Source organism: Lepus europaeus, chromosome 14 (genome assembly GCF_033115175.1).
Source record: "Lepus europaeus isolate LE1 chromosome 14, mLepTim1.pri, whole genome shotgun sequence".
NCBI classification, from domain to species: Eukaryota; Metazoa; Chordata; class Mammalia; order Lagomorpha; family Leporidae; genus Lepus; species Lepus europaeus.
The window spans coordinates 55,797,636-55,822,111 of record NC_084840.1 but is presented as its reverse complement, the minus strand read 5'-3'; the positions used below and the strand labels follow the sequence as shown (position 1 = coordinate 55,822,111).

General features: G+C 37.8%; 1 protein-coding gene across 6 annotated transcripts in view; it reads right to left on the bottom strand.

Annotated features, from left to right (window-relative positions):
- Positions 1-24,476, bottom strand: part of RGS7 (regulator of G protein signaling 7) — a 524,234-nt gene that overhangs the window by 42,578 nt on the left and 457,180 nt on the right. For all 6 annotated transcript variants that reach the window (XM_062210668.1, XM_062210671.1, XM_062210673.1 and 3 more), the window contains 4 exons: positions 20,509-20,573; positions 19,584-19,660; positions 19,398-19,479; positions 797-871 (listed from right to left, as the gene is read on the bottom strand). In XM_062210668.1, the coding sequence (XP_062066652.1) occupies positions 797-871; positions 19,398-19,479; positions 19,584-19,660; positions 20,509-20,573 (299 nt within the window). The remainder of the gene's footprint in view (positions 1-796; positions 872-19,397; positions 19,480-19,583; positions 19,661-20,508; positions 20,574-24,476) is intronic.

Here is a 24,476-nt window from a genome sequence, read left to right as displayed (position 1 = left end):
GATCTGGAAAAGCAGCTAAGATGGCCCAAGTGCTTCAGCACCCGCACCCATGTGGGAGACCTGAAGAATCTCCTGGCTTCTGCTTCAGCCTGGCCCAGCTCCAGCAGTTGTGGCCATTTGGGGAGTGAACCAGTGGACAGAAGTACTCTCTCTGTCTTTCAAATAAATAAATAAATCTTTTTAAAAAATAATTCTTTCAACAGACATTGAAATAAACTCCCTATCTTTTTTTTTTTTTTTTTGACAGGCAGAGTTAGACAGTGAGAGAGAGAGACAGAGAGAAAGGGCTTCCTTCCGTTGGTTCACCCCCCAAATGGCCGCCATGGCTGGCGCGCTGTGCCGATCTGAAGCCAGGCGATACACTCCTTATCTTATGGTTACGTCACAGAATTCTGATGTTAAAAGGAGGACAGAGCTCTCGTACTATTTTTCCTTAGACTTTGTTCTAAAAATGTCCGTTCTGCATCAGTATCACTGTTTCTCGGGTGCCCTCCATCTCCTTTCACTCATCTGTGGGTACATGCAGGTGATGCGCTTCCCCATGGTGGAGAACAGAGGGGAGTTCTCCCTTTCTTGCATCTCCTCCTGTCAGAGCCGGTCAGTACCTCCGTTCTGCCCTGGGACCCTGACGAGCTTGAGAGTTGGGTCAGGGCTATTTCCTGAGCAGACAGGGGCTGACAGGACATCAGGAAGAGCGTATGTGCTCTACGAAATGGGAGAAAAATGTTCTGGTGCCTGAAATTCTATAAACAGGGCAACTCAGCACCAAGATCGGCACAACAGACATTGGTTTTACCTTGCGTGTTTTGTGTGGGTTTCTCATTCTGGATGACTTCTTAATGTCCACTTCAGTAGTATTTACACAGCCAGGCTGGAAATGAAAACAGAGACACAAAGGAATCTTTGAGTGTGAAGGTTCTGACTGACCAGCACATTCATTAATGACTCACACTCCAGAACTTAAGCAAACTCCAACGTAAGGCAAGTCACAGGGAGGCGATGGCTTGCGTCAGCACAAGCGAGTCATACAATTATAACACCCTTTCATCCCTCACATTTAAAAGTCTTCAGATATTATTTTCAAATAGTTTCTGGACAAGACAGGAAAAAGAAATACTTGGACTTTGCATGGGAAAAAAGGATGTTGACATTTATAGCTGCTAACCCCATGGAGAATGCAAGGGCATCCAGCAAGGGTGCTATCCCTTGGTGATGTCTACACACGGCCTCCTACAGAATGTACCCTCTTTATGCATTGTGACACTATTATTAGATGGATGCTTGATTTCCCCAAGTAGGAAAACGAAAATAGCATTGAGTCACACCGGCTCAAATACCAGAGTGAGTTTTCTTTATAGTGATTATGATATGCATTGACTGGGAATGCTTGTTTTCCAAAGACAGAATGTGCAGTAAAGTTTGGTTAAAATGAGAAACAGGAAGAAGGAAACTGGTAATAACCTACCATGCATCCTCCTACAAACACCTAACTTTCCTTTTCCTTTCCCTCAGATGGATGAATTCCTTTAAATGGGAATTGCATGAAAACTATGGGCAGTCTGCCTCTGGCTTTCTGACAATCTCATGAGTCCCATTACTGTTCCTCTGCCAGAATTATTGTTCTGTTGCACAGAAACAATTAGCAATGAGCATCTTCTGTATTTGGAGGAGAGGGAAGAAGATTAGAGAAAAGACAGTGGTGGGGAGACACTATGAATAAGGGACCGGAGAAGAAAGAAGATTCAAAATTGTGCAGCTTATTACGTCCAGAAAGGACCTTAGGACTTCACTTTTCCCTGAGACATGATTAGAAACTGATGGCTATGTGGTTGGTTTCTTACTGACTTTCATGTGGTTGGTATAGGATTTAGGGATCTCTAGAATTAGCCAAAAGCATCAAGTTGTACATCTCTGCTCAAATTCTCTATTTCTTTCCAAAGACTGCAAGAAAATTAAAGCATTAGATGCTCTTCAATGTGACTGCAGAGAAACTCTGAAGGTGAAAGCCCTTGTGGAATTGGGAAGGGGTTAGGAGGAGGCAAAAAGGCAGTGTTGATGTAGTCAAAGAAATGAGAAGCTCTCTACGACCACTGGTGGTCAATGGAGATTAGCTCTTTTCATTATGATGACATGGGTATATTTTCATTCAAGAGTCCTCTCCTGATAGCACAGGCGTTCTGACAAAACTAACGATTAAAGAGGAAACAAGGAAAGCACTATCTATCTCAGAAATTTTTTCACTAAGGTTCCATGTGAAAGGTATTTATACTGAACACACTTGTACCTTACACTATAAACATTAAATAAATTATATGTTTGGCTTGCATGTCCATCCTGAAGTAGAAATAACTGGTTAAGCATGGTGATCAGCTTGGCAGTGTAGGAGGAACTGAGTGCTCCCAGCTGGGTGGGATTTATTTACTGACACTGAGAAATTTGCTTAAACTCTCCCAACATCAGGTTGCTTGGTATCCAACATTCTGATTTGATTATCCTGTGGTTTTACTAGGCACTAGTTTTTAAAAAAATGACCCCTGATGATTTTAATATGCAGTCATATTTCACAACCACTGATGTAAATGTAACAAAGATAATGGTTTGCAATTGTTAAAGCATTGTGTATTCATTTCCTGTTATATTTCATTTTAGTATTCCATGCCTGAGCCTGAGCCATTGGGCAAAGGGAGACACTAAAATTATTTATTCTCCTACAGATATATCAGGAGTCAAGTATGGCAAGACAGGTCATCGAGAGTCTCTTCTTTATGTTAAATGGGGGAATGACTAAGAGACAATATCAGGAAGGAGATGGCACATCCCTTCATGATCCAGTGAAAAAGAGAAACAAAAAGCTTAGTAGCTGCTCATTTTTGTCCTCGAGGAAAAAACTTTTAGAAGGATTGGGAGGGATTGACACAAATGTCCTGGCCAGCATAAGAAAGCCTGAAGGGTAGCCATTCCCACACTCATGGAAGAAATCCCACATGTGATCGTATCTAACATGGATCTCTACTATCAAGCTGTTTCATAAGGAAAGTGGCAGGCAAGGCATTCAGATTTCGTGGCATGCCTCACAGTAATGGACACAAGAGTTCTGAGCAGACCTGCAGGCAGGCAGATGCCTGAGGTGAGGACAATCGTCACAGTGCACAGGGACTTTAAGCTGGGGACAGATGCCTGGAACACAGCCTCCAGCAACAAGAGCCACAAGGATGAGATGGGTTCACAGCAGTCCTAGCAAGAGACCCTGCCGGCCTAGGTGAAGTTAAAGTCAACAAGGATCTGAAATGTGTCCAAGGATGTTTGCACAAGACTCGCAAAACACAGTCTCTCTATCCCGAACTCTTATCTACAAACAACCTTGGAGAGCAGCAGGGAAAGGCTGAAGAAAACTGAGTGTGAACATCCATCCCAAAGTGACCACGACATCTAAGCTGATGAATTAAATTATGTCAGCACACAGTGCACATGTCTTCAAGCAGGTTCTCAGGAAAACAGACCAATTGTACAAAGTACAAAAACTATATTTTCTGTACACAACTCAACTAAATGAACTTTGAAACTTCTTCCATACTAAGCTGGAGTCTAAGTAAATTTTACTTCATGTCCCATGAGATAATTTAAAAATGACCTCAGAAATTGTGTCAACTATTGAAGGCATGAAATAAGAAATTTCTCCCATAGTAACATATCTGACTAGCACTCTCAGAAAAGTACATATTTATCCTCAAATTTCAAAGTTATGACCTTAGAAATACAATTAATGTACCATTAGAAGACATCTGAAATTCCTACTTGAGTCAGTTATGAACACCACTAATCTGTAAATCAACAAGAAAGTATTGATTCTAAAAACAAACGTTAGCAAGTAATGATACATTTTTTAATCTGGCTTCCATCCCTAGAAAGCAAAACATACCAGTTCAAAATTTGTTGCTAATGGATGAATTATTAAACTAGTAAACTGGACCTCAGATGCTTCTCACTAGCCTCCAGCTTCCTGTCATATTTAGTCTCATGGGACAGATAATTGTTACACAGAGCTACAGTATCTAAGTTAACTAGTCAATTCTTGAAGATTAAAAAAGCATGTATGCCCAAAATTATGGAATACTCTTCTGAATGAGTTAAAGTCATTGCCTCATGCTGATAACCCCTGAACAACTACTTTTAGAAGTCAAGCACTGTGGAGAATGGAGTATGGCAATGCACTTTTAAAAAAAAAAATTTCTATTTATTCAAGAGATATTTCTTTCTGAACCTAATTGTCAGATCTTGTGATAATAAAGGAACAACCACACCTCAGCAAACTTTCAACGTAAGACAACAGATACAAGAATAATTGCAATATGGGAACAAAATGACTAGGTAGAAGTTGATATGGAGCATTATATAAGAACAGAATATTCCAAACACCCATTTTTATGTACATTATGTTGTTAAGGCAAATAAATATTTTTGAGCATTTGTTTATCCCAATAAGATCATGCTGTCCTTGAGTCTTTTTAAAAAAGTGTCAATTATCTTTTTGAAGTATATGTAATAGGTACCACTAGCTGGCACCAGATCCACATAAAATGTTATACATAAATAGATTTTCTGCAGAACTAAACATTGCTTCCCAGTAAGATATAAGTAACATAATAACATTATCATTGCCACACAGGCTCTCCATAGAAAAGTCAAATATGTACTATTTGCTGGATACATATTAAGTACATAGTAATGTTGAATTTAAGGAATAGTAAAGTGCTATTTACTTCGGCTTACAAGAGAGTCATAAGTCATGCCTAATGATTCAGAAGTGAATGTCTTTTCCACAGACCTAAGCTGTGTTGTAACATTATTATATTATTTATTAAAAAGTAGATTTTAATGTCATGAAATTCATTCTCAAAGGAGCAAAAGGAGTAAATCATTGAGAAATATTATTGCTACAGTGTTTATGTGTCTTCACGAGGAGGAAAACAGAACCTAGAGTTCTTGCTTTCATTATGGACAGTTTTTTTAAGAGACTCTAAATACCATTTAGTTCTTTCCATGGCACAACCCATTTTTGTTACTTGTAGCTGACAGCAAACTTGCTGTTCAGCACAATTCCAGACTTCTGTGAAGAGCAGCAGAGTGAAGCAGACAGAACAGCTCTCTTTAAATTTAATCACTCTAGCTGACATGTCACTGAGTAAATATGTCCTAAATGACACCTGCGTAGAGATGTAAGAACAGATTGGCAAATAGAGCTTATTGTAAGAAATATGCATACTTTGGATGTTATTTGAAAATTGTGGGGGAGCGTGCTTGCACAGACATTAAGGCACCATTTGGGACAAGAGCATCGCATATCAGAGTACCCAAGTTCTAGTCCCAGCTCAGATTCCATTTCAGCTTCTTGCTAGTGTGCACCCTGGGAAGCAGTAAGTGATAGTTCCAGTACTTGGATGCTTGTCATCCATGGGAGGTCTGGATTCAGTTCTCAGATTTTGGTTTCAGCTTGGCCCAACATAGTTATTGTGGGCATTTGGGAAGTGAACCAGTAGATGAGAGATCTCTGTCTCTCTTTCTCTTTCAAATAAATAAAACATAAATAAATTTAATTTTTTTTTTTTTACTTTTTGACAGGCAGAGTGGATAGTGAGAGAGAGAGAGACAGAGAGAAAGGTCTTCCTTTGCCGTTGGTTCACCCTCCAATGGCCGCCACGCTGATCCGATGGCAGGAGCCAGGTGCTTATCCTGGTCTCCCATGGGGTGCAGGGCCCAAGCACTTGGGCCATCCTCCACTGCACTCCCTGGCCACAGCAGAGAGCTGGCCTGGAAGAGGGGCAACCGGGACAGAATCCGGCGCCCCGACTGGGACTAGAACCCGGTGTGCCGGTGCCGCTAAGCGGAGGATTAGCCTGTTGAGCCACGGCGCCGGCCGAATTTAAAAAATTTTTAAAGTTTGATTTTGGGAGAATTAAGGGTTTATAAAAGACACACATTAATAAAGTTATTAGTTCAATTAGAATTAAATTAATGAAAAAGATTAGGTTCTTTGTAACAGTGCAATTAAAATTCAATGTTTAGTTATTATACCTCGGTTGAAATGATCTCTTTTTCTCACATAAAGTTATAATAGATTTGAAAGTATTAAGCCTCAGGATATACTCTTTTGAAAGATCCAATTTAAGGTTTCCTGTATGTTCTCATGGAGTTTCTAGATTGGCTCAATCTGTGATCCTTCCAGCCCTCCTGATTCACCTACTTATCAAGTCCAACACACAAAGTAAAGGAAGTTGTTGGAGGAAATTGCCCTGCAATTAATTTCAATCATCCCTTACTATATATTTCATAATTTTGAGTCTTATTTAGTCTCATTTGCTGATGACAGATTCTTGACTATGTTATTCCAGTTCAGTGTGAGCTAAGAATCAATTCTATGTGTCCAAGGGGCAGAGGAAGAAAGCTGTGGCAAAGGAAAGGCACTCAAACTAAGTGAACCTAGAGTATTGACCGCAAGCTGCTTGTAGTGGAATACATAGAACACGCTAAGAGCTTTGATTTAATTTTAATCATAAGGGAAAGCCACAGGGGCATACTTATTTATTTATTTGAGAGAGACCATGTTCCTATTTGCTGCTTAACTCCCCAAATGCCCCCCAATAGCTGAGGCTGAGCCAGGCTGAAGTTGGAAGCCAAGAACTCAGTCCAGGTCTCCCACATGAGTGGCAGAGACCCAACTACTTGAGCCATCATTGGCTTTCCACCAGGGTGCATATTAGCAGGAAGCTGCAACTGGGAGTGGAGCTGAGACCAGGTACCCTCAATGGGATGCACGTGTTCCAATTGGCAGCCTAGCTGGTAGGCCAGGCTTCAAAGAAGCCTGAGCTGCTTTGGAGAGTTTTAAACAGGGGAGTGACTTCAGGGATTTCTTTTTTTAAAAACTCACTCAGACCTCATATCCTCACAAAAATTAGCTCAAGATTCATCATAGAACTAAACATAAAATGAAAACTCTATTATTCTTGCAAGTTAACACAGGAGATAATCTACTACTTCACTCCCAAATCCCAAATGTCCACAACAACCAGGGCTGGGTAAAGCTGAAATAAGAAACCAGTAACTCCATCTGGGTTTCCAATGTGCATGGCAGGAACCCAAGTACTTGGGCAATCACCTGCTGCCTTCCAGACCCATAGATGGTAAGATGGATTGGAAACAGAGGCTGGACTCAGTACCAGGTCCTCCCATGTGGGATGCAGATGTCCCAAGCAATGGCTTAACCTACTGTGTTACAATGCCTGCTCCTGGTGATATCTTTTTATTTACAACACAAAGGCATAATTTATGAAAGAAATAATTGATAACTCAAGTTTCCTGAAACTTAGAATTTTCTGTTTTGTAAAAGACACTCTCCAAAAAAAAAAAAAAGGATGAAGAAAATTTTCCAACAAAAAGATATATGAAAAGGGGTTGTTATCTAAAATATGTAAAGAACATGTAAAGAACACTTAAAACTCAACAATAAGAAAATGCACAACCTGATTAAAACATGTACAAAATCTGAAGAATCACCTCACCAAAAAGATTTACAAATAGCAATAAGCATATGAAAAAAGATCAACATACATGTTATTAGGTTAACACAAATTAGAAAAATAGGACACCACTGTACACCTATTAGAATGGCCAAAACCCAGAATAGTGACACCACCAAATGCTGATGGGAATGCGGAGCAATAGGAACACTTGTTCATTGCCATTAAGAATGCAAAATGGTACGATCTCTTTGAAAAGACACTCTGGCCGTTTCTTACAAAGCTAAACATACTTTTACTATACAATCCAGCAATCACATTCCTGGTATCTACACAAAGGAGCTGTAAACTTAGGTTCATACAAAACCCTGTACTCTAATATAGTGGCTTTATTCATCATCACCAAAACTTTGAAGGAATCAGGGTGTCCTTTGGTAGGTGAATATATAAATTAAATGTGACACATCCAGACAATGGAATCATCTAGCATCAAAAAGAAACAAGCTAGCAAGCTACATACACAAAAATTGATAAATCTTAAATGCATATTACTAAGTGAAGAAAGCCACCTGAAAAAGCTACATGCTGTACCATTCTAATCATAAAACACTCAGGAAAAGGTAAAACTATGTAAAAATTTTAGTGGTTGCTAGAATTTAAGGTAGGCGTGTTATGTATGAACAGGATGGACATGGGAGTTTTGGGGTATTGAAATTGCTCTGTTTGAGAGTGAAATTGTGACTACGCTATTATACAATTCTCACAGCTCACAGAATGTGCACCACCAAGAATGAATACTGATGTAAACTATGGACTTTGAGTGATAATGATGGGTCAATGTCAGATCACTGATGGAGAGTTAAACCACTCTGGTGGAGAATGTTGATAGTGAAAGAGATACGTGGGTGCAGACTGTATATAAGAATCCTTTGTATGTTCTGCTCTATTTACTGTTAACCTAGAACTTCTTAAAAAATAGATCATTAAGGGAAAAAAAAATCTCAGTAGTCATTTTCTACTTTGGTCGTGGATTGACAGGATCAGATCAGAGCAAAAGTAGAAACCAAGGGACCAGTTAGAAGGTTATTGCATTTATTCAGGCAAGAGACCATTGCGACACTGATTTATGTTGCCCACATTAGAGATGGCATGAAGTGATTCACTTTAGAACTATTTTGAAGCTGTAATGATGATGATAAAAACCATACTCAACAGTCTAGTTGGGGAACAGGCTGGGGAAAAGCTGGTGGTTAAGGATGACTCCTAGTTTTTCATAGCACGGTGAAGTGGCACCTTCTATGGAGAAGAGAGGAATTAAGGATGCCTCCTGAGTTGCATTTACATAAAATGTTAGTCTTTAATGAATTGTTTTATACCATATCTAGCTGTTTATACCATAGCCATCAAGATTCATGACTCAGACCATTTCCAACACAAGTGCTGGTATGGTAATAATCTGTCCCTGGCCCATACTTCGGTACCATTTCCTTTTGGCATCAGCATTAGTGATATGAACATACCCTGAACTTGCAACATTAATATCTGATGATCAGTTACTGAGGATCTGGTTGAGCAATTTCCCATTACTTGCAGCCTCTACTATGCTTACCTAAATTCTACAGTGGACCTATTTCATTCTCTTAATGTTCTCTGATTGAAATTAAATCACTTCAGCCAAATATCTAGGAACTATCTCTGCATCCTTCTATGGCAGTCTCTTTTCATTGAATGTGGGCACAACCACAGACTGTCATAGTTCGAAAGTGTTACCAGGAGGCTTCCAATGAACGTTTGCCTATAGTTTCTTTACAATGGTCTTACCCATCTTTAGTGCTCAGTTTTAAAACAGATAAAATGACCTCCGTTAGAACTGCTTTAAGTCACTTGTTAGAAGTGATGTTTGATGCTATCATAATTAAGATAGAAGCTTCTGATGGAAAAAGTAAAAGACTTGAGGCAGGTATGTATGGATACTCCTTTTCAGTTACACCTGGCCTGCTGTGCACCTGAGTAATGATCTCCTTCACCTACTAGGATCTTTTCTTTTCCCTACCAAAATCTTGCTGCAGTGTGCAGACATGCAAAGTTCTCAACTGGGGGATAAAAAAAGGCCCCTCTTATATTTGAAATTCATCATATGTGTTCCCCCGGCCCATGTCCTGAGTTGGAATATGAAGCACTATCATAGCCATCAGTGAAACTGCATTTTGATTCATTATATGTTCTTGCTCTCTGGTATCTCATTCATGGGTTAGTGAGTAGCAACACAGAGTTTGGGGATCATTGGTTCATGGGCTTAGTGCCATCAGATACTTTAAACATTTTTATTTTGACCCATAATGTGTTTGCTAAATACAGGAGTTAAGGCGTGAAATCTATATAACCTCCTTGATGATAACAAAAATTTCTCTAGTGTAAAAGTGAAGCATCAAGAAGTAGGAAAATGGGCTGATTGGTGAATTGGTGAAAACAATTTTTAATTTTGTAGACACTGCTGTTGTTAGTACTGGTGATCTAAATGGTATGTTTTAAGGACTTAACAGAACCAAACAAAATCCCTTAGAGCATTAAGTAAGTCACAGTTAATTCAAAAGGCCTACAACAATTGTTGTAATGGATATCAGTGGGACAACTGGAAAATGATAAAATGAGTTCGTCAAAATCAACATATATTGGAATTTACCTTTAATTATAATGGCAGCCCCAAATTATGAAGGATACAGGAGGTTCCTAAATCATATGTTTCCAAGTGAAAACTAGTGTGCCTGCCTGTCTTAGTCTGTTCAAACTGCTATAACAAAACACCATAACCTGCATGGCTCATGTGCAGCAGAAATATATTTCTCAACAGTTTTACAGGCTTGGAAATCTGAGAAGGATTGCTCTCTGTTTCACGTGGAAGGTGCTATGTTACTGCACCCTCACATGGTGGAAGGGGAAGGTGCTCTTTTATGAGGGCACTAATCCTATTCATGAGGGCTCCACTGTTATGATCTACTCACCTTGCAAAGACTGAATATCTTATATTATCTTAGAGGCTAAGATCAATATCATCTTAGGGGCTAAGAATTCAACATGAATTACAAGTGCGGGAAGGGGCCCTACCATTCAATCTCTTTTTTTTTTTATTTGACAGGTAGAGTTATAGACAGTGAGAGATAGAGAGACAGAGAGAAAGAAAGGTCTTCCTTCTGTTGGCTCACTCCCCAAATGGCTGCTACAGCTGGCGCTGCGCTGCCGATCCGAAGCCAGGAGCCAGGTGCTTCTTCCTGGTCTTCCATGCGGGTGCAGGGCCCAACCACTTGGGCCATCCTCCACTGCACTCCCGGGCCACAGCAGAGAACTGAACTGGAAGAGGAGCAACTGGGACTAGAACCCGGCGCCCATATGGGATGCTGGCTCCACAGGTGGAGGATTAACCAAGTGAGCCACGGCGCCAGCCCCCTACCATTCAGACAATAGCATTCTCTTTACAGACCAGACAGAAAGAAGAGCTGTCTGCAACACTCAAGGTTTAGCAAAACCTCTATAAAGAAGAAGATTAATTTCAAAGGTATCTTCTTTTGCATTACACTTGACTTCAAAAAGGAGTAAAATATAAGTATTCTAATCATTGGTGAGACTGGAAATGAAGGGTTCACATAAAGTTCTTTACAAGATTACATATTTATTGCTAAGAGCCAAAATAACATTTTATTTTCACTGTTGGGGAAAAAGTCTAAAATAATCCTCACATAGTCCCTGCATTCATACATAACCATATCTAAAAAGTGCAATCTTTTCTTGATGACTCAAGGTCATTATTAGCAACATGATTTATTTTGCTATCCATATAACAGCAAAGCCCATGAAGCTAGATGGTTCTAATTTCTAATACTTTCTGAACTCTTGGGTCATTTTATGCCACTTTCAGTGCCTCTGCCTTCTCCCAGTTAGTTGTCACTTCCATGTGCTCAGTGTCCTTGCCTCTAGTGACATCTCATCATCCCTATTTCATTACTTGGGTTCTGATGCATGGTAGGAAACCACCCAAATACTACTTTGACACAGCATCTCACATTTCAGCAGATGAACCAATCAAAGCACTTGAGTTAAGACTGTGGGAGTTTAGCTAATTTGATTAACAGTTTTCCAGGTTATTTCACTGAATTCTAGAAGAATTAGATTTTTGAAATATGTGATGTAGGAAGTATAAAAACTGCTACAAATGAAATGTGGACAATTTCTCAGGGTATCGTTCAAAAAATTTACTGAGACATAGTATTAAATAAGCCAAGTAAGGAGGTTGGAAGTAGATAATGTCATCTAGAGTTCTAATATAGATGATGGCACGAAACTGGGAGGCTGGAACTCATTCTGTGCCCTGAGGAGTGGGAAGAAGAGCCAACTGGAATGACAGGCCCCATTCTCGAGCTGCATATCCCCAAATCCTGAGTAAGTAATAATGTTACATACACTTTCTCTCATGGGAAAAGCCTTCCGGCCACAGCACTCATTTTGGTTCACTTTCCCAATAAAGACAAGCAATGTTCAAACCAGATATTTTAATTTGTCTCATCTTCAATCCATTCCTTTCTCAGCTGTCTTTCTTTCAGTAATTGCCACCATCATTCAAGATACTCAAGTCATAGCCAGGGAGTCAACACAGACTCCCATCTCCCATGCCTCCCACACTTGAATCAGCAAGCCTTATAAACTTCACCTCCAGACAGATCCTGAATCAATTCGCTCTCCACATCCATACTGCTACCACCATGTTTCAAGCTGCCATTAGCATCCTTCTTGATCTTCATCATTCCTTTCTTGCTCTCTCCACCCATCCCCAAGTTATTCTCTACCTATCAGTCAAAGCAAACTTTTTAAACCAGAGCCACATCACAGTACTCTTCTTTTCAAATGTCTATGCATTCTCATCACACTTAGGATTAAAGACAGGCACCACACCAAATTCCATAAGCAGTGAAAATGGACCTCTGTTTATCTTTGCAACCCCATTTGATACCTCTGTTCTCTTGCTCATGCCAGCCTAACTGCCCACCCCCCTTTTCTTTAAGATTTTCCTTAAGATTCTTTCCCTTTTACTAGCTGGTACCTCTTTCCCCTAATAGTGTATAGTTGGCTCCTTGCCATGGAGGTCCTACAGAAGCCTTACTTGACTGTTGTGCCTACAGTACCTGCTCCCTGCTCTTCCCCCTGCCTGCTGATCTTATCACCATGCTTTCATTTTTATCATAGGGCTTTTGTACATCTGCACTCTTCCTGTATATTGTAATTGTTAACTCTGTTCCAGCTCTTGCTGTGTGTGTGGTATGTGTGTATGTGTGTGTATGTGTTTGAAAATGTTGGTAACCATAATTAAACTCCTGGCCAATTGGTCATTATCTATCACTGTTGTCATATATTTCTTTAACAAGAATAAAATGATATAATTCTTCAGTTAGGCTTCAAAGAAACACTTCCTGTGCAGGAAATTTAACTCAAATATTTCTTCCCTTGCAATATAATTAGTCCATCAGCTGATAACTGTAAGTGGCAGTTAGTAGACCTCCAGATTTGATGGGGTTTAGGAACTTATAGAAACTCAGTTTTAGAAAAGGCAAGATAAGCACAAAGGAAGCTCCTCTGCCCCTTCCTTCATGAGTTTTTTAAAGCTGTCTCCATTTTGACCTACAAACATCCAATGACAGACAAGAGCTGAGCCCCTAAGCATTTTCTTCATCTAGGTGTAAGGACACTGAAGAGTCAGGAAAATACAGATGAAACATACAATAACGAGCACATCTTATTAATCAGTTCTCCATTTTCAAAACATGTGTATTATAGAGTAAGTGAATTAATTTCCAAAGGACTTAACTATAGTATCAATGTTATATATCATATTGTGTTACATAAATGAAGATTAAAACCGCAGAGAAAAAAAATCTAGATTCAAGATGCAAAGAAAAAATATCAAATCTGTCACTTTGTGGGGTATTATGATGTTTTCCAATTGTAGAGTGATTATTTACTTTGACATTTCATAAACATTCTCTTAACTACACTTTCTTTACCCATCTTCTCCAATCATTAACACTTTACCCCATTTACTCTTCTCTGTATTTAAAAAAGATTATTTATTGACCCTCTTTACCTCATCTATAACAGGAGTGGTCCTCAGTGTAATCAGAGCTAGTGGCTGCCCCTCCCTCCCTGATGCCTGCTCAGACTCCCTGTACTAGGAATGATAGTCAGTATCTTGAAATCAGTCTTCTCTCTTACCCACCTCCCTGAGACTGCTGTTGGTACTCAAGACCTTCCTCCTACCAGGACTCGAACCACTATCCACATCCTTACCATTTCAAAAGAAATAGGACAGAAATTTAGGTGCATCACTTTAAGAGAACACCAATCCCTAGACTATAGAAGCACTGACTTAATAATAGGGAAAGCAGTTTTTATTCTCCCTCTGTTCATGGCTCACACAAATAGCATCAGATATTACATAATAATAGGACACTATATCTGCAAATCTATTCAGGAATAGAGAGAGCAGACAGGAGAAAAAAAAAGATGTAGACAGGGAACAAAAAAGAACAGCTTTACTCACAGAGGCTCATGATAGCCACATTGTCAAAATATTTTTCAATCCAAAGGAACAGATGGGAATAATAGACAGAAATACTTTCCTTTTTCCATAACACAAAGGAGAGGTTTAAATTTGGGTGAACACATTTTGGATTTTCTAAATGAAAGGAACCAGTATCAAGATCCAGGGCGACTGGTACAGAAGCATCATGAGCACGGACTGCTGTGATCATGCAGGACAGAAAACTGCACCATTCCTATCCACGTCAACTTAATTTATTTCACACAAAATGGAAAATGCCAAAGGTTACACTAGCAATACCGCTGAGGTCTTTCAAGGGAAATGTTAGGAGAGATATTAAATTTCTGCTGCAGTTGGAGTTCTGAATAAGCATCTGAAATTATGAATGTAAATTACACATCAGGTACAAAGTTATAAGGCAACTTCAATTGTCCAACAATCTGTGGAATTCTAACCCTGTTGGTTGAAGCTCACAAGTAGACATGGACTGCTGTTTGGATAACTCCATTCTCACTTTTAAAAATACTTTCTGTGTTAATGAAGATACATTCATCTAGGACGTATCATTATATAACTTAAAATACTTTCAATTAAGTTGAAATATTCAAGGATAAAAAAATCCATGAAATTTAAGTGTAATCCTTTTTACTCTGATGAGAGTAGCCATCGCAAGAATTTAAAACTGATGGTGATCACATCATATTTTTTTTTACTGAGCTTTTAGAACAACCATAACAACAAAAAAGCCCCTTCATTATATCTTTCATACATTAATAATTTCAGTCCATTAGATGTATTTTATATTTATAAAAATTATAGATTTTTCTTGGAATAATAAAAATTATAGGTTGTTACACAAATTTATTGTATCTAAATATTGACAATAATACTTATTGGGCAGTGTTATTGGAATCCACCCTTTAGGGTGTATTTCATACAACCATTTTTGACAGGAATGTCCTGGACATGGGTTCCTTAGGAGATGGATGTGTCACCTCCCTGTGCCCTGGACTTTGACAAAGCAATGAAAAAAGAATATTTGAAAATCATGAATAAAGTGTGATAAGACACATATAAATACAACTTTATCCTATGTGAAATACGGTGTCTAACTACATGTCCCTTCTTTCTGCAGGACAGATACACATAAGTAGCATTTCATTTTTCCTGTAGATACTTTCTCTGCCTAAAGCCATACTACTGCCTGATTCCAGGCCTGGCACTGCCACTGCCACTGCTAGCTATGTACATGGGAACGTAAATAACAAGAGCATTTGTATCACCACCAAGAAAATAAATGTAGGCACCTATTGATATAAACTTTCCTCTTAACACTGCTTTTATTGTATCCCATAGGTTTTGGTATGTTGTGCTTTTATCCTCATTTACTTCCAGAAAATTTTTGATTTCTCTTTTAATTTCTTCTATGACCCATTGTTCATTCAGGAGCAACTGAGATTAATCATTGCATTGGTGGATGACTCTAGGACTAACACATTAAAAAATAACTGAGAACAAAGGTGTTCCCCAAGCAGTTCAAGCAGTTCCATAAACAGATAAGAAATAATCCCTTGGAGGAGAGTTAACACCATCAAGTCCTTTCAAGTACACTTGTTGATAAATGCTAAGAACCATTTTGTTGTAATTCTTGCATCGCCTGAATCTAAGGTTCGGATTCCAAGTTCCAGAATAAAGACCTTAATAGAAATGCAAGCATAAAGAAACGAGTTTATAAAAAGAGATATTGAGAGAGAAGGACCCACAGATTAGCAATCAATACGATGATTACCAACTCAGCCTTGAAATTAGCCCATTTCATGCAAAGTGTCCCCAAATGGAAAGATGGAATGATGAAGCTGAAGGGTAGGGCCGACATCTGTTGGTGTGTTAGGAATTTTTCTGGCTGGGATCTATTTCTGATCCTCGATTATATTCTGCTAGATTGGTAGATGTTTGTGAAATTGATCATGTGTAGGCTTTGTATTCGCATCATCTGTTGCCACACTCTGTTTCTCTTGTGTTACTCCTTTTACATGCAGGTCTATGCATTTTTTCATAAAGGAACACTTACTGCCATCCACAAGAAATGTGATATACTTTCTGCCTCTACATTTGCCTCCTCCCTTAATGTACACATGAACATTGAGAAGTAGGCATATTTCCATTTAAATAATGAGGCTGCTAAAGTGAAAGATGAGTAGATAATGGACTCCAATCTGCGTGACATCAAGGCCTTGCGCTTCCCACTCTGACACAGATCCCCCCATTCCCTTTGTCTGCTAGCCATTGGCCAAAATAATTAAAACTGGAAGAGTGCCCAACTAGATGTTCTCCTAGAAATGAGACATACACAACAGTAGGAGATGGGACATGGCAGATTAAATCTCTGAACACTTAGAGATCCTTTCTGATATTTTGATGGATACAGTCTAGGATTCAAAGTTGTTCAAGTGAAAATAATTTGGTGTTGGCATACAAAGCCTGTCTTTGCTGATTCTTTTGAGAAGAAATTTAAATTTTACAAGATGACCAAACCAGGATAGAAAAAGTTTTTCATTACCATTACAGTCAGAAAGAAGAAACTCAGTTATAGGAATAACTGTATAGTTTAGACTCCAGGATACAGGATTTAAGGAAAAATAGATTTACTTAGGGTTGATTACAACAGATACAGAATTCATTTATAGAGATAAATACAAGAGTGTATGCATTATTGACAATTATCATAGTATTTCTGTTGTTTTTTCTTTATATTTTTAATTTTTTTTGAATTTTTGAGGTAATATATATTCATTTTACATTATAGTCAGAGGCTTAATGTGCCACTAAATAAAGAATTAAACAAACGAAAAACAAAAATACCATAGTTCAGCAGGAACACAGTCAAGAGCCATAAGCAACAATCTAATGAAAAGATGTCAACTTCACCAATGTACAGTAAACCTTAAGATAGTCACAAATCATCATAAACTAGAATAGTATATAATGCCTAACAATTTGCCCACAACGATTCAAAATAAAGTTTGCAAAATGCTATACTTGCAGAAAAACTGATATACAATGGATTTCTTTCTTTTTTGGGTTTTGTTTTTTGATTCTTTTAAAAAATTTTATCTCCCACATGTATGGGAGAACTTGTAGAATTTGTCTTTTTGTGGTTAGTTTATGAAGTTCTTCTTTTCATTGCTTAGTTAGCATTAGCACTCAGCTACAGAATACAGTTACAGCTATTTGACTGAGGAAGCCACCATTAAAAGCTTTTTGAGGAAAACTTGCCTCTAACATCCCTTCCATCACCATCTTTGGCAATTTACCCTCAGTGACATGCCAGAAGGCTACAGCAAGATAGAAGACAGCGCCTGCATGGAAGACATGGCCTTTAGATAAGGGGTTTGAATTTTTAAAATGCCAGTAGGCATTATCTGTAAAGTAATGTAAGAAGTTACAACGCAAGAAAAGTAAGTGGCTGAAGGTAAGGTTGGTGTAGGTGAATGCCATTCTCAGAGGTAGACAGATAACTGAAGCTCTATTTATTTCTTTTGGAAAATAAAGAATGACAAAGTATTGCCTATTGACATAGAGTCCCTCAAGAGCCTTTTGAAGTTGAACATGAGAGATGGAGTCAATAGTTTCAGGGTGTTCCTGCCTCCAAATCTTCCTTGCAATGAATTTGTACTTGGAAGCCTATTGGGAAATGTAACAGGGGACCCATTGGAGAACACTCACATGTGCTCCTTTCAGGGGAGGTGTGGAGGTCTGTATCCTGACTCCCAGTGGACACGAGAGAAATATGATAGACAATTCTGCCTCCAGCAGAGTGAAAGGCACTGGCTGAGTCACTCCTAAGCAAGGGAGCCAGGAAGTATATTGAGGTGGGATCAATTTACATACTCGAGAGCAGCAATGTGCTCACAAGGGAAGCAGCATGGAGTAAGTTCTCTTGGGTTGCCAAAAGGATCCAGGCCATGTAAGCCCAAAAAGACTGGACACGAGCCACCAGATATCCAGAGGGCATAAAGTGGTAAACATGGGAACGTAATGTATTATCTTGTTTTCACAGGTTGCTTCAAACAAATAAACAAATCAAAATCCTATTTTATATCCTTGCAATAGCTTTGCATGTGATCTCATAATCCTTTGTTGACCGCGAGAAATAAAATTTAAACAAAGTTTTGAATAGGAAAGCTAGTTACCTCTCAATTTTAATCTTCTGAGAATCCAAAGGAGGGAGAAAGTTTGATATAAAATTTAACAGTTTAACAAGTACATTGCTATATGAAAGTGAAACACATAGGTATATAAATAAATTTTAGACTCTCTATTTTTGTCTGACTCTGAAGGGAGCTGAGAGGATGATTTTAACATATCCTCATCAATCTTTATTTGTTTCTAGTGTTATAAGCCTGTTGATTATTCTATTAATACAGATGTAAACATTATTGTTTTGTGCCTAGGCTATGTTTGAAGAAACCTATAGGAAGAAAAATATATAGCCTCAAAATAGAAAGAATATATGAGGCTAGACATTCTGTCTTAGGGGTGCTCATAACCATTGTTAATTACTTCTGTAAGTAAATAGAAAATAGATCTTTGTAAAAATTAAGATTGGGGATGGGAACGTGAGGAGGAGGAAGGGTGGGAGCATGGGCAGGAGGGACGGTAGGGTGGGAAGTACCACTATGTTCCTAAATCTATATTTGTGAAATACATAAAACTTTTATAACTTAAGTAAAATTTAAGAAATAATAAAAAAAGAAAAAGAAAGGTTTTCTGGCATTAATTAAGGACATTTATTAATTGTTACTCTGAGGAAGCAGCTAAGTTACTGGACACAGACCCAATGTTACATCCTTAAAAGTATGAGCTGATTTGAATTTGAGCCAAAAAACATGTTGGTAAAAGCCAACAATCAAAGCAGGTTATTAATAATTTTTTTTTAAAAAAGAAACACTAGCGAACTTACACTTTTACTATAAAGTAGAAACCTTTCAAGAGGAAGCCATAAACGAATGGTTTTGTTGTGGTATTTATTCTTTCATATGGATATAGGAAGCATCAAGCACCTCAAATGCCAAGAATGAGTCAATGATGCTATGGCATGAACATGCATAGTTTTATTAATTAGATACTACGCTGTGGAAGTAGGGTTATCTCACCCTAAAGTGGCAATATTTTCTTAAGTAATTCACCCAGATTCTGTGGGACATGAATGGGGTGAACAAAGGTCTTCCCTTACTTTTACAGAGCTCCCTTTTAAGACCCAGACTACAAATTCAAGACATTATATGTCTGCTTACCACAGGTCTGTGCACATCCCAGAACGCTCTCTCTTGGCTATCAAGGATCTTCCTTTCGATTTTGTCTCTCTTCTTGTCCACTCTGTCAACATCACAGCAATGAATAATAAGTAGTGTTAATTGTAGAGCCTCCCTGAACCAAAGGCCGCAACTTGAACAAATCTTCAAAGACTCACAAGGACTCACTTAGCCTGTGCTTCTGCTTGCATGAAAATGAACTCCCACTTCCGGGCAAATGCTCTCTGCAGCCTGGCCAGGCTCTCCTGAAAAATATCCCACAGGTTGAGCACATTCAAGTGCTCATCTTCACCACTCTCCTCTAGCCATACGGATTTATCAAGAAAACAAATACAGAATTTCTAAAGTGCTGATTGTACTCTCATTCTGAATGATAAATCGTGCTTACAGAATTCAGTGAATCTTCACATTGTCTTAGAAGAAGTAGAAAAACCTATTACAAATATTGATTTTTTGAATAACTGACTTTAGGAAACACAACTAAAAATGTATTACATATCTGCAAAATGCTAAAATTACATTGTACAAAAAAAGTGCTCAAGTCTAATCCACTGGAATTTTCTGTGGCTACTTTATGGAGGAATAGGAAAGCAGCACATTCCTTCCCCTGACTTGTTCTATGCAGTTACTGACAAAAAATGTAATGCCCTGGAATACCAACACACATTTCTGCACAGTGCTTTGAATTCAGAAAATCACAGTAAAGCAGCCATCTAAACAAATAATAATGAACTTTATCTGCTGATTGAAATCAACCTGAGAGCTTCGCCAAAACCATGTTTCCAGTGTCAATAATCTTTAATTCTCTGAGTTTATCTTCACTATAATATATATGTGAAGTCTTTATAGCTATGTCAATTTTAGAAAGTAAGATATCTTTCCACTTCTACATTCAGTTTGTGCATTTAGAATAACCATCCTTAATATGAGGGAAGAGAGGAAATTTATTAAATTTATGCTGCCTGAGTCTTGGAAATCTGGTCCTTAAGATCCATGAACTCAGAACATTAGCAGAGTGCCCAGAAATGACCATGGGTCTTACTCCTGTTCATTTTATGACTTCTTTGCCGGTCAGTTAGTCCTTGGTACTTACAGCTTCATAGTCTGCTAGCTCTAGTCTTGCCTTGTTTTGCATTGTTCTTTTGCAGAGGTAAACCGCTGAAAGACAAAAAAATAAAATTATGTCTGGCTTATTAACACCAAGACACTGTAAATGAAAATTCAGCATTAAAAATGAAGACAATTTTCGCTTTTTGCCCAAGTTGTGATTTTTTTATTTTTACCTTTTTTTAGATGAAGAAATTATGTAACCTTATCAGTGAAATTAAAACATGGTGACATTCACGGTGTTGTAAGAAAATAGACATGTAAGTAAATTTGATAACTAATTCTTTATGTTTATTAAGTAGTTGCACAATTTTAGCTTCCTTAACAGTGATTTAAAAAAAAAAGCCTTTTAAAAGAGATATCAATTGAACTTAAGCAACCAGATATATAAGTAAAATTGTTTTTAATAAAGAGTTTGTGTGAAGACAGAATCTTTATTCAATTATTTCTAGATTGTACTGTTCACTGAAAGGATGTGCTAATACAATCTGAATGCTTCTTGATATCTTCTTTGCTTCATTTCACTAGAACCAATCATCAAGTAAGTATCACTTTCTGTAAGGCTAGCTCACTGGGGACACCTTATAATTATCAGCTTTGCACTAAGCTGTACCATCCTTAGTTTGAGATAACAAAGTCTAGCTGGTATCAGTGAAGAAAAACGCTAAACAGAAATTATGAGACCACTGCACAGAAGAATGTTATTTACTTAATTTCTGCCCTGTAAGTTTTCCTGTATGAAAGGCAATGGAGTGAATAGCCACCAGCCACAGAATGATATTATCATTACCACCAAAACCAAGAATCCAGTATGTATCATTTTAGAACACATTTTACTACCATCCACTATGGCAATTTTGCTTTTATTCTAATATTAGTATTTTCACAAGTTAAACTTCTAAAACAGACTTGACATGATATTTTAATTGGTAATAGCTTATGCTTACTCCTAAAGAAAGCTGTACTGTGGAGGCCACTATGACTTTTTAACAATGTATCTAAAATATTCTCAATAGTTAGTGAAAAGATTTACAGTGGACACACAATATCTCTGAGGTTGTCTCTTATGAAAAGAGGACTGAACCTTCTTAAATAACTAATTCAATCATTTCAACTTTCCTGCAGAATTGCCTTTAATCAAATTTCAAGCCCCAGCCAAGCCCTCCATCAGTCACCCCTCTTCTGTGACTCCTCCTGTATCCATGTCTCCTGGTTTTCTCAGTACTAGGCATCTACTCTTTGTTGTTTCAAAAATTAGCCTCCTTGTGGGAAACATATTTCCAATTTCATTAGATAAACCAATAAATTAGGAGTCGGATGATTTTTTTTTAGTTGACTGATCACAGAGAAGTTATGCACCCTTTAATGCAGGTGACCTACAAAGCACATCTCTTTAATTCTGCAGGGAACAAAGTGAAGGTGAGGAGGAACAGCTCCAGGCAGAGAGGAAAGCTCTCACACATGTTTACTGAATGAATCAATTCATTAATTAATAGGATATTTTCAGAAGAGGGTGTTTAGAAGTCAAACAAGTGAAATCTCCCGAATGTCTACCAGATGCTTTGATAGAGAAAGAGGGGAAAAGATAAAAGTCTAGGTTTGAGAGTACTGAATAATCCAAGTACTGTTGAAAGTAGAATAAATATAGTCATGAATGGAAAGGCCCAAACCTCACAAGTGAGTCTATAGGTATTTTTGCCATAGCATTTATTTTGAGTGAGACCATTTATATTATTTATCTTTATTCCAGAATGATATTCTTGGCTTTTATTTATGACCTAGCCTAAGTATAATTAATACAAATATTTTTATTTGTTTATTTTACTCATTTGAAGGGAGAGAAAGGAGAGGGAGAGAGAGAAAAGGAGAGAAAGAGAGAGAGTGAGAGAGGGAGGGAGAGAGCGAGAGAGAGAGAACGAGTGAGCTTCCATGTTACTATTCCATTGCTGGCCATTACTGTATTTTTAATAAATCCTTTAATATATATTTCTTGAATTTTACCCTCAGATATCAAACACTGCCTCATACTGTACTCTATAAATGATGAAAAATTAGCATATCTCCTCTCCTTCCAGTCAGTTTTTTAATGACTAAAACTTATCATATTTTCTGAAATAGTTTTTTAAATTAATTTTGCATTAAAATTGCATTTGGAAACCATTTTTGTCACAATTATTTAGATGCTGGAGGGTTTTTAGAGAAAGCAGACTTCTTGGAAAATTAAAGCCAGAAAATTTTGTCTTCACATGGGTTTTCGGTTTTTTAAGTTTAAATTTGTTGAAACTCTTCTATAAGGGCTCAGATCCTCCAACAAAAAAGGTCTCTTGCTTATTTTGGATTCCTGTCTTATTTCTGGTTTCTCTTGGCATTTGCTAATTCATTAGGAAGTGAGTCTGCTACATTCGTAAGGTTGAACTATGGAAAATGCTATTAATCCTGGGTTTCTAGTTTGCTGTTTACAGCTGCTGATCAGCAACTGAACTGTCCTTTCCTGTGTACTGCGTTGCTTTTCTACCAGTCTCTTCTCTTCAGATCGCGCCCAAATGTTGAAGAGACTGTGGTGCTTTACCACTTGGTCCTGGTCAAACCCTCAGGCAGGCTTCCTCTTGTGGTGCCAATGCTCATGTCTTGGAAATCTTGAACCAAAATGGAGCAAAAACAACTTTTCTCTGCCATCCCAAGATTTAATTTCTAGCTCTCATGTATGGTTTCTGAGAATTGATGGGGTTGGTCAGGATTCATTCAGTTCAGCAATTCTGCACTAATTTCTTAAGAAACTGTAAGTCTGATATTGTTATGTCCTTTTCACACTGATATCAGAAAGACGTTAATCTTTCATTATAGTGGTGTGTTGTACCATTTTCCAGTTCTCACTCTGCTCTAATGATTTCTTCTATTCATTATAGTTTTGCTTTCTTTTTATTCTATGCAGGAGGAGGGAACAATTTTTTTTTTTATTTCTGAGAAATATGGGTTGTTACTTGTTATTTCTTACACTTATTCCTGTAGCCAGAAAAATGCTTCAATTATATCCCTTCTAAATGGAATATATTTAAAATCTCAATTATTTTTACTTTCTAAAAAAACCAAGTACAGGAATTATCCTAATTTTACTCTAAAGAAAGCAGGTAATTGGTGTTGGAGCTGTAGCGTAGCAGGTAAAGTTGCCACCTGCAGTGCCAGCATCCCATATATGCTCTGGTTCGAGTCCCGGCTGCTCCACTTCCAATGCAGCTCTCTGCTAGGGCCCGGGAAAGCAATAGAAAGTGGCACAAGTCCTTGGGCCCCTGCACCAGCGTGGGAGACCTGGAAGAAGCTCCTAGCTCCTGGCTTCAGATCAGCGCAGCTCTGGGCATTGCGGCCACTTGGGGAGTGAACCAGCGGATGGAAGACCTCTCTCTCTCTGCCTCTCCTTCTCTTTCTGTGTAACTCTGAATTTCAAATAAATAAATAAATCTTTAAAAAAAAAAAAGAAAATAGGTAATTATCATCTCTAAAGACAGAATTTCCAAAATAATTTCTCAAATGCAGGTATTTTACATTTAGTATATATAGAGTACTTTAAACTTTAGCATTCATTACATCAGCAATGTACTCACAGTAATAAAAAGTTAAGGAGTAATTTATAGAACTTTAGTTTTTAAATGTATGAGTCAACAGCAACTGAAACATAAATTAACTGCAAGAGAAATTAAATTTTAACAGAAAAATAACTAGGTGGAAACTTTAAAAATGAGTTTTAATTATTACATTTTCTGATAAAAATTAATCATGAAAAATATGTTACAATAATGTGGGAGTAGAAATGAGCTATTATATGGGATTATAACTTTGAAAGGACACCACAATAAGAAAGAGTAACTATAGAAATTAAATACTCTGAAAATGTTTAAATACATGCTTGGAGGGCTAGTCCTCTGGGAGGAAGAAGTCCTTTAGGACATCTTTGGATAA